The 14,282-nt window shown below is 44.1% G+C and overlaps 1 protein-coding gene across 3 annotated transcripts in view; it reads right to left on the bottom strand.

Moving 5' to 3' along the window:
- LOC149860850 (cyclic AMP-dependent transcription factor ATF-7) overlaps window positions 1-14,282 on the bottom strand; it is an 86,224-nt gene that overhangs the window by 32,393 nt on the left and 39,549 nt on the right. For 2 of the 3 annotated variants that reach the window (XM_090051979.1, XM_090051980.1), the window contains one exon: window positions 990-1,086. In XM_090051979.1, the coding sequence (XP_089908105.1) occupies window positions 990-1,086 (97 nt within the window). Of the gene's footprint in view, window positions 1-989; window positions 1,087-1,987; window positions 2,105-14,282 lie in introns of those variants that run through there. The other variant, XM_090051978.1, reaches the window with a different exon arrangement.

Raw genomic sequence — 14,282 nt, 5'->3', positions numbered from 1 at the left:
CAGGATTTTATCCCATCTGATTCACCACTGCCCCAGCTACAGGGCTTCCACTGCTTTCCTGGGAAGATTACTCCCTCACTGAGGCATCTTCTACAAGGAAATACTTTCTGCCATTACAGCAGCATCCTCCTGCACTTTGTACACTCAGTGGTGGTTAATCTGAAACCTTTAAGTCAACCGAGGCAGAAATGCCAAATTCACTCCAGAGACTAACCTCTTCCAAGTGCGTCCACCCCTCTCTTCCAGGAACTCCCCTCTGCCCAGTGAAAAGTGGGGCTGGACTCTCATGATGGGCTCTTAAGACTAATAAAAAAAAAGATCTCCCTCTTCCTTCTGGCTTTCAGTACAATAGTCATTCCACTCAAAGGCCGAGACAAACCTTGCCCCCTTTTAACAGACCAAAATGCTAGAGGATTGACAAGGCGAGGGAATATCTGTAACTGGCAAGGATCTGCTGCCAGACAACAATATACATTTTTCTCCAAATCTTATAAAGACAGCTTTGACTGCTCACCTTTGCGGCAACTCATATGAGCTTCACAAATATGCCGGAGGTAGTAGCCAATGCATGAGATGGAGTTTTAATTTATTAACTGCCAGCCTAAAAGCTCAAGAAAACTGACACCTGGGCTGAGGAGAGGAAGCTGGGCTTGTCAGCTTTTGTTCATCGCCCTCAAAGTGCATGAAGAAATGTGAAAGACCTTTTGTCTGTAAATCTTCCAGTCTTAATAAAAAGGGTGAGAGGTTTTTTTTTCAAGTCCCACAAAACCTGATACTACCATAAAAAAAAATTAAAAGAAAAAAAAAAAAAAAGTAGAAACTTGGAAGCCTCTGGCTTTCCTTTCCTCCTGATTAAATGCAGATCACAAGAGCTTTTATGGGAGGCAGAGACATTTTTCAGTACATCTGGTCCCTGGTATCAATCTTACAGTCAGGCTGTATTAAATGTGTCCCGTTCGCAGAGCTGACCTGGATGGAGCTGCACATACCTGCGATGATGACTGAATCGGTTCGGGCAGGACCAAATTTCAATGTCATCTCATGCTTGTGTTTATGAACCGCCAGGTGGTCCTCGTTCGTAAACCTCTGAAATGAAACAATTTAGGGGGAGAAAAAAAGTGAATAAATGCATTTATTTTTTATGGTATATCCTGCAGTAGGGATGGGGGCGGGAAGGGAGTGTGTGTTGGAGGGGTGGGGGAAGAGAGAAAGTCACCCCGAGAGAAGCTGCTATGTAGTGTTAAGCAAAATCAGAGCAGGACAGATTGTTTGAGAAGTGGTGTGTGAACACACTGCTGTAAATGAAAAAGCCATTAGGTTGGGTTCTGGTGGAGAGGGGGAAATATTTTTAATAATCAAATTCAAAAACAGGCAAAAAAAATGGTGGGGGCCACGCGGAGGCTACAACTGAAGTAGGAGATACAAATTAATCTTGCTGCAGTGCTTGGTGAAATGTGCCGCTTTATTACTGGCTAATGGAGAGATAAATTATTCACTATTAGGGGGGGATCAGTTAACTTCTTGGATCGCGTGGAATGAAACTGGCACCCGCAAGGCAATTCAGGCTCGGGTTTTATGGAGCGGGACGGAGCTGGGCTGCTGGAGATCACTGCCCAATGGCTCTCTGGAACGGCATGGAGGCGCCCGGGAGCGCAGTTGCGCGAATGCTGCTCCCGCAGAACCGGGAGGAAGCATTTCACGCACCGTAAAGATGCCATCTAAATTCCACCTGCAGCGTAATTACAGAATAAAAATGCATGCAAGGGCTTCTGGGTGCTGCTGCCCGATGAGAGGCGGGCAGGGTTGGGAAGACAGCAGGCTCATTTCAAACAGAGCAAGAGGGATTTCCCCCCACCCTCTCATTCTGGCAGGCTCAGTTCGGTTTTGAGTTGCCGTATCACATTTCCCACCACTTTTAAACGAAGAGAGTAGAGGCAGTAGGTAGGTATACGGGGAGGAAAAAGTTAAGCTAAATAAAAATAATAACCAGAGGATGGATTGTGCCTCTCCAAATAGACTGCGACAAACTGCGAGGTTCAGAGCATTTCATGGAGCCCTACTGCAGGATTTTTATGCTTCCAGTAGCTGTGCAGCCTGGCTCTGACATTTTCTCGCTTCTAGAAAGAGCTGCTGCAGCAGAGAATTCTCCTTTTTTCTTTCTGTTTTTATATATATATATATTATATAAAACCCCGCCCCTTTTCTTGTGAACCAGCCAATGCATGAAACTGGAGCTTGGTCTCACCAAAGCTCATTTGGATCCAGATTCTTTTACAAGCAAACATGTGTCTCTCAAAAGCTGGATGCTGACGCTCTAGCGATCAGGAAGTTTGCAGCTATTGGGGAAAGCAGCCAGAGATCAACGTCTACACAAAACTAGAAGCATCCATGTTCATATAATTATGGAAAGCGTATCTTGAACAAACTGCTTGCGGACAGTAAAAGTGTACATGCGGAGGCTCGTGGCTAGAAAGCATTTGTTCACGAAGTAGGCTGCTTCCTCTGGAATTCCATGACATTAAACCAGTGATTCTCAACCAGGATGCCATAGCACCTAGGGGTGTCACCCTCTTTAAGGGTGCCAAGCAATATTAGTGGTTAAGTGCATAAAGAGCAGCGCAAGATTCACAAAGATGAATCCAGGAAGGTTCAAGTCGAAAATTAAATCCACAATGTCAAACTATTCTGCCTTGTTGCCATCTCACTTCTTTGCAATGGAAGAACTGTTCTACTATTTTTCTGCAGTCAAAAAACACGTGCAAGCTAAGAGCTGACATGGGGGGGGGGAAGGTTGTGTCTAAAAAGGTTGAGAATGGCTGTATTAGACTTACAAGTCTGGATGTCACTTTATTTATTTTCCCGTTCGCCACCCAGGATTCAGTCCATGCCTGAATGTTAAACAACACTGCTCAATAGTTTAATAGAAAATTACGTGTCCTCCCCGCAGTCTGAGAAACCTGTTTGAAACCTAAGTCTCTAAGCAGCGCTGCAAGCATTCAGTTAAACATTCAGTTAGTTAAACAGCTAAACAACTGCTATGGGCTGGACATTTTCAGCTAGTTCTTAAAAAAAAAAAAATTATATATATATATATATATATATATATATATATATTGCATTTCTTTTTTACATTGCTCCACAAAGCTGAGGGGGCAGAGATGGCACGCTTTTGCTAGTGTGCTTCTAATGCCATCAGTCTTAGTCCTCTGCCCGGCCACAGGCTAATAAGCCACTGTGTGAAGAAACAAGTGGGTCAAAGCAGAAAGATGTCACTTTTTGTGAGCACAGAAGATGAGCAGGTTTCAAACACGTATGTAGAGTGGTGCTATTTCGGTACTGAATCGGAGTAGTATACGCGCCCTTTCTGTCTTGTGTGCCAAAAGAAAACCTACAGGAACAATCCTAGTTCTGGTGCTAGGTGGGAAAAAAAAAAGAATAAAAGTATAGGGGATTTTTAGCTTTGGTGAGATCACAGGCAGTAGAGAGAGGACTACAAGAACCAAATGTCTATAGTTCCCATTAAGGAAGGATTTGTGACAGCAAGTTTCAAAGAAAGTGGGCTTTGGTAATGAGAACTCTGTGGCCATTTATAAGTCACGCCACATGCCAATCAAGCCTATCAGCAAACTAGGGGCAGACTTCTGCCATTTGGCAACCATCAAATTTATTTTAATTTTCTGTTATAGCATCTTCTTCCCTTGCAGGGATTTTTTTTTTTTTAGGGCACTTCTCCTGTTTTTGTTCTGCGTTACAGCTCTATTTAACATCTTTATGGGGGTCTTGCTGGCTTTGTAGTTTTCTCTTCTACACATAAATGCTCACAGACACAATATATCTTCCTACATACACCAAAACCTAGAGGCTGAAGCTGGCACTTTGGTCCTAAATCATGTCCGTTTGCACACAGAGGGGAAAGTGAGGGAGGACAGACAAAAACAAATAGAATGAGTTAGAACCAAGGCATCAGCTTTAATATTTAATTTCCTTCCATCAGCATCTGTCATCTACCCAGTGTTACTTTAGCGTCTCCTCCACCCTGCTTCCCATTTTTTTTTGCTCCATATTAAAAAGGCAATATGGACTGTAAGCTCTTTGGGGCAAAGATCCTGCATTTAGAGGAGCTGGCACGTGGGAAAATATTATGGGGAGAGAAATTTGCCCCTTAGTGCTTCAAATTTGGGCCTCTGCTAACCCAGATGGCAATTACTTTTAATAATAAATGCATGCAGGCATCATTTTATTGTTTTTATTTCCTTCTTGAGAGAAGCAGGTCGAAATCACTGCAGAGAGAGACCGTGGAGTGGTTCCATTTTAGGCTGCCTCTAGCTGCATTTAGCCTTGGCAGGCTATAATAAGGAAGAACCAGGCAGTGCCTCCGGTACAATGTATTTATCATGTGAACTGTTATTTAGGGTTTAGGTAAACATGTATCTGGATTTATTTACCCAAGAGACACTAACAGCTTTTCAGAGGAGACTGATTTGGGGCATATGAGGCCGGAAAGTTTGCATTCTTTACCCAACAGGCCGTGGCAGCTCCATGGAGTAAACATTTTGGTAAATGAATTCATTTAAAACTGTTTATATAACAGGCTACAAAAATGCCAGATGGACTGATCCAACATTTCGGGGAGTCATGAGCCAGAGAACACACGCATGGGGCTAAATCCTAGATCTTTAGGCAGAGAGAACTCCTGCTGGCCAACAAGAAAGGAGGGGAAGTGAGGATTAGGTTCGTGGCTTGTACTTAAAAGTCCAAAATTGATGCAAATTAAGGGACAGGAGCCTCTGTTTCGCTCAATAACACAGAACACTTGTAAGGACAACCTGTGGCTCCCAGATTAGGGTTCAGCCAAAAAATGAAGGGAGACTACCACTGAAAGCATGGGTCGTGCCTCTACGACAGAGGAAAGTGGCTACCATCTATTTTTGGCACAAAGGTAGTGCTTCAATCTGTTGCATCGAGTCTAACGGCTACACGTGTGAACCCAACAATCCGTAAGTTTTAATAATGTTTACAGCACATGCTCCAGAGCACCACGTTTCAACCTTGAGAGTAGATTTTAAAAGCAAGTAAATGCCAACCCAGACATGCATGATCTGCTCGGTCAAAATTCAGGTTCGACATAAAACCAGGGTAAGCTCAAACGCTGCACTAAAATTAAGCTATAGGAAAAAAAAACACAACACACTGAAAAGGGGAGGCTTTGCCTTGCAGCAAGTGTGAGCTCCTGGAAGAGTTTCAATGGGTTGAGAGAACTGGGAGCCAAAATCTGTACAGAGCTGTGGCCCACACTAAGTTTTTATGGCTTAGTTAATAAATCCTTGCTAACATGAGGAAATTGCAGGGATGCCTCAACCTTCCCAGGGATGTGTGATGTATTTGGTTGCAAGCACAATGTCCTGCAGATAAGCCCAGCTCAAAGCAATGGTCTTTTGTGACTGTTTTGTTTCTCATTTCTCAATCCCCAAAGGCTACTCAAGGAGTATAGGAACTTAGCCCAAAAAGTCATGAGACAGGTGAACTCCCCTACGTGATGCGGTGCCAATGCTGGGTGCGATGCAGAACTGCGGCGCCAAAGTCTCTTTACAAAGCTGAGACTTAAGTGTGCATCTCTTCGTTTCCCCTGCTGTAAAATGGCGGCCGGGAGAATTCCCTACCTCCCAAGAAGGCTGAGCAGATTTGTTTGCTAATGTTTGCAAAGTGCTCAGCTAATGGAGTGATTCATGGAATATAAAGGCCAGGTGGGACTGTTACAGCTGGGGGGGGGGCGGGGAACCACGCATGGGCCCAGATGCACCATTTTCATTGCAAAGTTGGTGGGGTTTGGGCAATGACATAGCCGGTGCTGGAAAGACTCGGGGTATTTATTACATCAACAATAACACGCCTATTTGCATATTTCTTTTCTGCTTGTAAGATCTGCAAAGCTGCGATCGTGCAAGACTCTCCGCAGAGCTTGCTTGTTGCCTTGCACACTAACTCCTTCCCGCTGTGTTTGTAGCAGCCAAGTCTCGCAGGCAGGACTCACGTGGGGCTGGATTTTTAGCGCCCAGCAGCTCCTGTGGAGATTTGTGGCTATGTTTTTAGAAGTAACCATTTAAAAAACCACAGCTGTTCTGATCTGCACTTTAAGGAGCACTTAGGAAGGAGCGGCGCGCTTCTCAAAGACTGGCTCAATGCAGGGAGGGGGGACTTTGATGGATGGACTGATCGGCATCGTATGTGCAAAGGGAAACAGGGGCGAATGAAAGAAAGCTTGGAAGTCTGCATGTGCAAATGGACCAGGTTAGCTGCAAAGGAATTTCTCAAGGCCAGATCTTATTTTCCTCCCAAAATGCACAGCGGTTCATCCTGTCACCCCAGAGATGATTTTTTTGGTACAGAGTTGTATGTGATCTTATCCCTAGACAGACATGGCAAACTTAATCAGCGTGGGCTGGAGGATTTAAGGCACTTGGGTTCCCTTCTGTGCTTGCTTTTCGGCTGACATGCTCCACAATCTTTATCCAAGGTCACTTTACTCAATGGCTTCGTTCCTGCTTCTGTATAATGGGGACAGTGACTTATCGCACAGCATTATGGCAAGATGTAAATGATGCCTGTAAAGTGCTTTGCGGTACTTGTCTGACAGAGGATCAGTCATGCGAATAACGATGAGAACCCAGAGCTGAGAAGTTTGCGTGAGACTCCCCCGCCCCACTTTCTCATGCTGCATCACAGCGCATGGGTGCCGACCAGAATTATGCATTCAGCATCTAAACGAGTCTAGGCAAGGGTATGCATTTAAGTCATTTTTCTGTTGCTGCCAGAACATGGCTATTTCTGTCTTCATCATTACAGGATGTCTGTACCGCAAGATGTTTAGGCACAAAGTACCTGATACCTTTCCCAGGTTAAAATGACCAGCGCAGAACAAAGTATTTCCTGTCTAGCAGGGTCTCATGAATAATCAGAAAAACCAACCATCAGTTTAAGTCTTCTCGGAGAACAGTGTGTTAGATGCATTGTGGAGAACATACAAACACACACTGAAACGGCGTCTACATTAAACCCTGAAATGTTATTTTTGGCTCTGGCAGCTCCCTGGACCCAAGTGGATATATGCCTTTTACTTTAAAAATGTGCTTACATCCTGAGCTGTGATTAATTCTCGTTCCTTTCCTTGTTTAATAATAATAATCAGAAACTTCAGGCTCCGCTCACAGGCAACACTCATTTTTGTTATTAGGAAACCGAGTCTGAAATGTCCAAAGAGCCATTTAGCAAATTGCTTTCCTTGGGTTTAACATCTGCGAAGAACTGGGAAGTTTGCCACTTGCGGTACGACCAACTCCGAGAGAATGTACCACTCTCCTTGGGCAGCTCTGCATCTTGGCATGCTTCTTAGATTTGTATTACACAACATGGCATCTTCTCCGTGTTGTACAAGCTGCACTCGGAGGCTGAGATGTGAACTGAGAGAAGTCAATCAGGTAGCGGTAGCCACTAGAGGACAGCCAGGTTTCTTCCCAGAAGCAGCTCTCCTTCTGCCAGCTGGCAGAGGTTGAAACACCACAGAGGTGGCACAGTTAAGCCCTGCCTTCCCTGCTAAAAAAAGGTGTGGGCTCCCCCCACCTCCAGTGCATTTTTACTTCAGGGTGACTTTTTAGAGTCAAGACAAGGCCCTAGGGGACAGATCTTTTAAAATATATTATAGGGGCCCTTAGTGCCATTGAATTCACCAGCAGGGAACACCTAAATACCTTTAAAAGGCAGTCTTTAAAAATACAAAGTAGGAGGAATCAACACGTAATACCTTGCATTGCTCAAGTGCAAACTTTCCGGAAGCTTAAGTAGAAGAGCTAACAGATGCTGGAGAGAGTCCAAGACATCTCCTCCTTGGCCAGAAGGGCAGTGCCTCTGAATGAGAATGGGTAAATCATAATTTAATTTACATTCCTATAGCTTATCTCATCCCCATGGGCTTTCCATATACGTGCGCCTCCATTGAAATGCAGGTGTTTTTAGAGGAAGGCAGCAACCATCTGGTCTGCAGCACACTACTAGTAGCGGTAATTAGGAAGGAAAATGTCTGGCCAAGGACACTGAGGCATGCTCTTTAAGAAGAGAGTTGATGAACTGATTAAAAAGCCACATGCTAATGTACCTACTCTTTAAGGCATCTGACACTTCCTTATGTCGGTAGCAATCAGAGCAGAGACTCAGGGCAGCAACTTCCCAACACAGCACAGTGCCTATACCATTGGGCTTTGAACCCATGTTCAGTGCACAAAGCTTAGGCTGCTAAACTGACTCTCCTGTAAAAGAAGGAATTCAGGAGCCTTGAGTACAGATTATCATCAGTCTGCTACCCTCTGCAAGAGGTACAGAAAGAGAAATGAGGTTCGAGAAGCTCCAAGGAAAGCAGCGTCTCAGAAGGCAGTAAGGCCTGTGACAGATCCTGGCATTAAGGCATCTTGGGCACCCAAACCCCTACTGAAAACAATGGAGAGGTCAGAAACCCTGAGGATCTAAGATCCCCTTATTTTGCAAACAAGCCAAAATATTCAAGCTGAGGCAACAAAGGTTAGGCTGCTAAATTACTATGCTCAACAACAGCAGACAGATTTGCTACCATACTGTGCACACAATCCTCCCAGGAATTCAGATAGGGATTTGGGTTCATAAACACCTTAGGCAGCTTCTTGTTTCAATGCTTTTGGGAGTCTAACCCTTGGTACCTATTAATACATACACACAAAACAAACCTGGTCAGTGCTACTTCACACATTTCACCTGTGGAGTCCAAAGCATTCTTATATAGGAGGGTCAAATTAACTCCATTTTACAGCTGGGAAGGCTGAGACAGTGGTGATTATGGTGAATTGTCCAAAGTTGCACAGCAAGTCACTGGCACAGCTGACAGGAGGACTGGCATCCTCACCTGGAAGCTAGGTCTCCATCTATAGCAAAATGCTGCAACTTTTATGCAAGAAGTAATAACCTTAAAGTCACTCGGCAATGGAAGCTAATTAAAAGGCTATTCAGTAGCCTTTAATTTTATTGAAATTAGTCTAAAATGCACAATAGCATGGTAAAAGATAAATTACTGTTCTCTAGGCTTTAATCCCAGCCGAACCATGGGTTACCACCAATTCTTTCCATACCTCACTGACATAAAATGAGATTACTTCCTACTTCATTAGGGTGCTACATTCATTTGCATGTGCAAATGCTAATGCACAGAACTAACATTATACAAAAGCCAATATAAAAATAAATACTGAAATGGAACTATGGAGGCCCCATTAAATTAAGAGAGCACTTAAAGTTAATTTCAAAGCTCAGCAGCGCCGTAAGTGAGGAATGAAGAAAAGGGACAGCAGCAGCGTTCCAAGCGGGGAATGTAAGGACATCACTAAATGAAGTTCCTAATTTGCCCCACAGCAATGTTATTCTCTCACATCGTTTAGGAAATTATGTGGCATCTAGGGGGAAAGGGGGTAAACTATGCGGCTGCGCAGATGGCTGTATAATCGCACGGATGTGGGCAGGGCCCCATGAATTAATCAGCGCAAAGCATCATGAGACCCCAGTGATAGTGGCAAGAAAGGGGGACCCAAAAAACCATCCTTCCAATCTACCGCAGGAATCCAATCCTGGGTGCCCGCCTTCCACTGCAAGGCTCTGCTGTTTACCGAGTGAGTCACACTTCCTGCTTAGACCGCTCCACGGCTCCTGAATGAATAATCTGGAACTGAAGAATCTTTCTGGGCAAACAAGCAACATCGGTGGCAAGCTATGCGCGATGTGCGTGCAGACGAGAGAATTTATACAGTGAAATGCAAAGAACAAAAATGCCTTCCCAACACTCTCCCCCACCCCTGCGGAATCAAGAATGTGTGTAAAAATAATTAAATCCGAACTGGAGTCGATTAATTTGTCTGCAGGGTGGAGGATTTGTGCTGTGGGAGACAGCATAGGGATCTTAAAAAGGGCTCTGGCTTGTAGCCAGGTCTGTCAATAATGTAAAGGCAAGAAAAGGATTTTGGCAGCAGGTGCTAGCACATGCAGTTAAGACTGCTCACTAGTTCAAGTCATTCTGACTTTCCGATTCCCTGCCAAACCGTACATTTAAGTTAAGTGCTCGCACTCATTCAATATGCAAGGCTTCACCCCGTGGTAACAATGGAGGGTTTTGTAGCGAGCAGGCACTTGCACCTGGGAGGGGGATGCCTCGATGCTTAACAGAAACAGCCAAAAAGTCCTGTAGCCAGTAGCCAAAAAAAGTCCTTCATCAATGTGGGGAGAGCAAGCTGGATTCTTCAGCTAAGGAGAAGGGAAAACACAGCTTTGATTCAGAAAGAGCAAGAACAAGAACTCAGGCTCTAGGGCCCTTCCCCCTTAAATATCCAAAGATACCAATCACGCACCTGAGCAAGAATCAAGGGCAGTATTCTCGACCCGGAGGTGAAAGCAGCATCAGCAGCAATCTGCACATTGAGGGCAGTGCAAAGGCTTTGGATGCGTGATCCCTACAGTGCCCTGGGGTGCTATATGGGTGTTACAAGGTGCTTCTCAAACACCTATGCATAATTCACAGGATAAACCCAGATTTCCAATAGAAATCCAGACTGGTAAAACCATTCTGCCCTGTTAAAGTCTTCCTGGGGTCTTTATAGCAGAAGGATTGCACTATTCATTTTTCTATAGTCAAAATGAAGTGAAAGCTAAAAGCTGGCATTTTCCAAAAAAAACAAACAAAAAACAAACAAAAACAACAAAAAAAAAAAAACAAGGGGGGGGAAGAGGGGACTACAGTCTAAAAAAGGCTGAGAACCACTATTTATAGACATATGCTTGTTTCTGATGGTTTAGACAGGGCTGATCCTGCCTTGAACAGGGGGTTGGACTATATGTGTCCTCCTGATGTCTCTTCCAGTCTGACTTTTTCCTTTGATCTTTTCTCTCATTTGTGCAAATGAAAAAATCCAGGGCCAGCAGCTCTTCATAAGGACACCCCCAGCTCCCTCCCTTTCTTACATGCTGTTAGCCAGTCCACTTCATTACCCTGTAGGTGCTGCTCTGGAGCTAAACTGTTCTTCTCAGCTTCAATCCAAGCCATCATGTTAATTATTACCTAAAAGTAGAAGTTTCTATCGCAGGTGATGGAGCTGGTGTCCTTCCACCACGGTTTGGGGTTATGATCTCCTTTCATCGCCGTACCAAAGCCTACCCGATGTCCTACTACATCAGCAACCTGCTTCAAAGCTTTTATCCTCAAAATTGACTCCTCTTGACAAAACTAATGGGGCAATGGGGGGGAAAAAAACAACATTCCTTCTACCAGCTTATTTCTTATGCTACTGTGCGCTTGGTAATCGCTCCAAACAGCTCAGCATTGTCCTTTGAACAACAGCAGGACATCCCAAGCAATGGTTTTATGCATCAGAAGGTTACACCTCGCCAGATTCGCTCCCCCCACTTTCTGCAAGCATCCTGAGCATTTGTCAGCCGCTCCTCGCTATCAATTATTGCGCAGACTGTTTTTACTGTGTTATGCTGTGACTGCCTGCGGGTCTCTGATGCTCTATGCCATGTACAGTGGTATCTTGTTAGCGCAAAGGTGGCACAGCAGAAGGAATTTGCATTTGCTGGTCTTCCCTGATTAAGAGATGGGGGGAAAGAAAAGGGAAATATGCAGCTATAGGGATAAGTGGCCAAAAAGGCAGAGGAAAAAATTAATCCTTTTATCAAAAGGCTATAAATACTAGATGGTCCTGAGTATGACCACAAAACTGCACTGGACTGGAGGGCCATGTGGCAATGTGGTGGGGCTACTATCCCCCACTGCCTTATGGGCACTTCTTGATTGGAAGAAAGCTAAGGGACATCACACCCCAACAGAAATGTGCCCTCGCTGGGGCGCTAGGCAGTCAGCGGCAGTTCTTATCCATAGCTCTCTAGCAGAAGCTACAGCCACCAAGGCACTGGACAGCTGGACTCAGCCTGGCCTTTGGATTCGGTCTCAGTGGTCTTACACGGGGGACAGGAGGTCTTCAGCAACCTCTCCTTCCTACTCATGCCTAAGAAGATGCATTGAAGGTCTTAGTGTGATGATCATGGGACTATACAAAATTGGGCTCCCAGTTTTCCCTGACTAAAAAAACCAAAAACAAACCAAAAAAACAAAAAAGCCAAAAAAAGTAATCCAAAATCCATATTTCTCCATAATTAAAATGAAATGCTACTAATATGTATATTAGTGGCGTTTCATTTTAATTATGGAAAAAAGTGAATTTTGAATTACTTTTTTAAAAACAAAAATAGGGTGGGGGGAAGGGGTTAAAATCAGAGAAAACCAGGATCCCTGCTCATCATCAGGCACCTGACTAGACCACCTATGTATACATCATGATCCAGAGGATCCACGCTGGCCTACTACAAATACCAGAAGAAGGTACCTTAAGGTAGAAGGCAGCAGCATAATTGAGTAAAACAGGATGGGAAGGTAGGCTAATACTGTGGGACCTTGTCTTCAAAGAGTCAGCATACAAGTCCCTGCTGCTTGGGGTCTTTAGAGCTGGACTGAATAAAGCAACGTATTGCAGGGAGTGATGCTGCTCTGGCCTCTGAAGGGAGAGCTGCTAGATAACAAAGAAATAGAGATGGAAGGAATCTGTCAAGGCTTAGTGAAAACTGATGAGGTTCTCTAATTCCCGCAGAGGTGAAAATAGAGATCAAAGATAAAAACAAAACAAAACACATGATTAAAAAAAATTAAAAATATTAAGCCCACGTTACTCTGTTCAAGCTGCTGGGCTATTTTTTGCCCTGGGATCTCCAACTTCCACCTGTCCCTGAGTTGGAGTACTCTTTCTGTTTGCAACAACCTCAGAGACCTCATGGGCCAAAGGTATCGCTGAGACTGGCTGTTCCAACCTAGTAAAAGGCAACAAATTTTGCTCAGTCTCTCCAGGAAGGAATTACTCCATGGCAAACAAATGCTAATCAAGCCCAAATCACTTCTAGGCAAGTGATCTCAGGATAAAGAGTCCAAAAGATGGTGAATTTAGTAGGCCCCTCAGCAAGCCCCTTCAGTGGTTTAGTCTCTCAATGTTAAAGGATTGCAAATAACTGCCGAGAAGAAAACAATGTGTCCCAGATTCTGCATCTCCTGGTACATCAGTCAATTGGTTATCTGCAATGATCCTTAAGTCTGTCATTCCTTTCCAGAACACACCCATCACCCCAAGCCCCCCATTGTCATGACAGTTGATATCCTGGTTGCACTAAGATGGCAGGTGGGAAGTTATGGATCTGTCACTGCATCCATCTCCCATTAAAAACAAATTACCCTTTGTTTCCTAACTGTATCTGGAATTATCTTCTATTTAATCAGTAGCAACAAGTTCTCAAACCCGCAGTCAGTACCCATCAAATGTGCATGGACTGAATCGGTTACGTGGTGCTAGCCAATTCCCAACTTCTAAATTGCATTTAAGACGACTAGCTACAAAATGTTAAATAATTTCCCCCAATGATTTTCCACCTATAGATCTGCTGTGTTTCCTGTGGCATTATGTGATCGCTCCTGGAAAAGGAGGTGGTCCTGGAAAGCATCAGTGAACATGGCATTCTCTATTAAGAAGGCCCATTAAAGGGATCTCTGAATTAAACCATGACAAGATTAAAGAATCCCCTGGTCTTAAGTATTTTAAGCTTTAGGACTTTATAGTGCAGCAGACTGATTTCACACTCCAGCCTGAGCTTCCCCACCCCCCACCCAGGTCTTCCTCTTGTAAATGGTTACAGTAAAAACACCCAAAGCATTCTAACATCTGAGCCAATTTTCCATCTCTTGGTCCAGCCTGGCTGCCCTTTCTATTAGTCATCTGTAATTGTTATGCAATCTAGCCTCCTTTTAAAAGCTGCCAACCTCATAACTACAAGTCAAGTCAGGTTTGCAGGTGTAAATTAGAGCTTCCTTGTTCTCATGTTTTCCTCCGCACTCCTTAGCTCGTCTGCAGGTTTCAGGAGACTCTGGGCAAATCCTTTTTTGCAGATAGTAGAAATTAAGTGTGGAAAGTCCATTCATGAACTCCCATTCCTCTAGTCCTAGCTATGTGCTTTGTCACCTGATAAAAAGCACCAAAAGCAAAAAAAAAAAAAAAAGCTTTTTTTTGTGTGTGTCTGTTGCTTCAAACTCCCAATATGCAATTCATCTGGGGCTGGCTTCTACTAACATACAGTTCTAATTGCCTTCTTAGCTACTCCTAATGGCAAAGCCTTTTAACATT

Source organism: Crocodylus siamensis, chromosome 6, assembly GCF_052110815.1.
Source record: "Crocodylus siamensis isolate JL-2025a chromosome 6, ASM5211081v1, whole genome shotgun sequence".
NCBI lineage: Eukaryota > Metazoa > Chordata > Crocodylia > Crocodylidae > Crocodylus > Crocodylus siamensis.
This window is presented reverse-complemented; position numbering and strand designations above follow the sequence as displayed.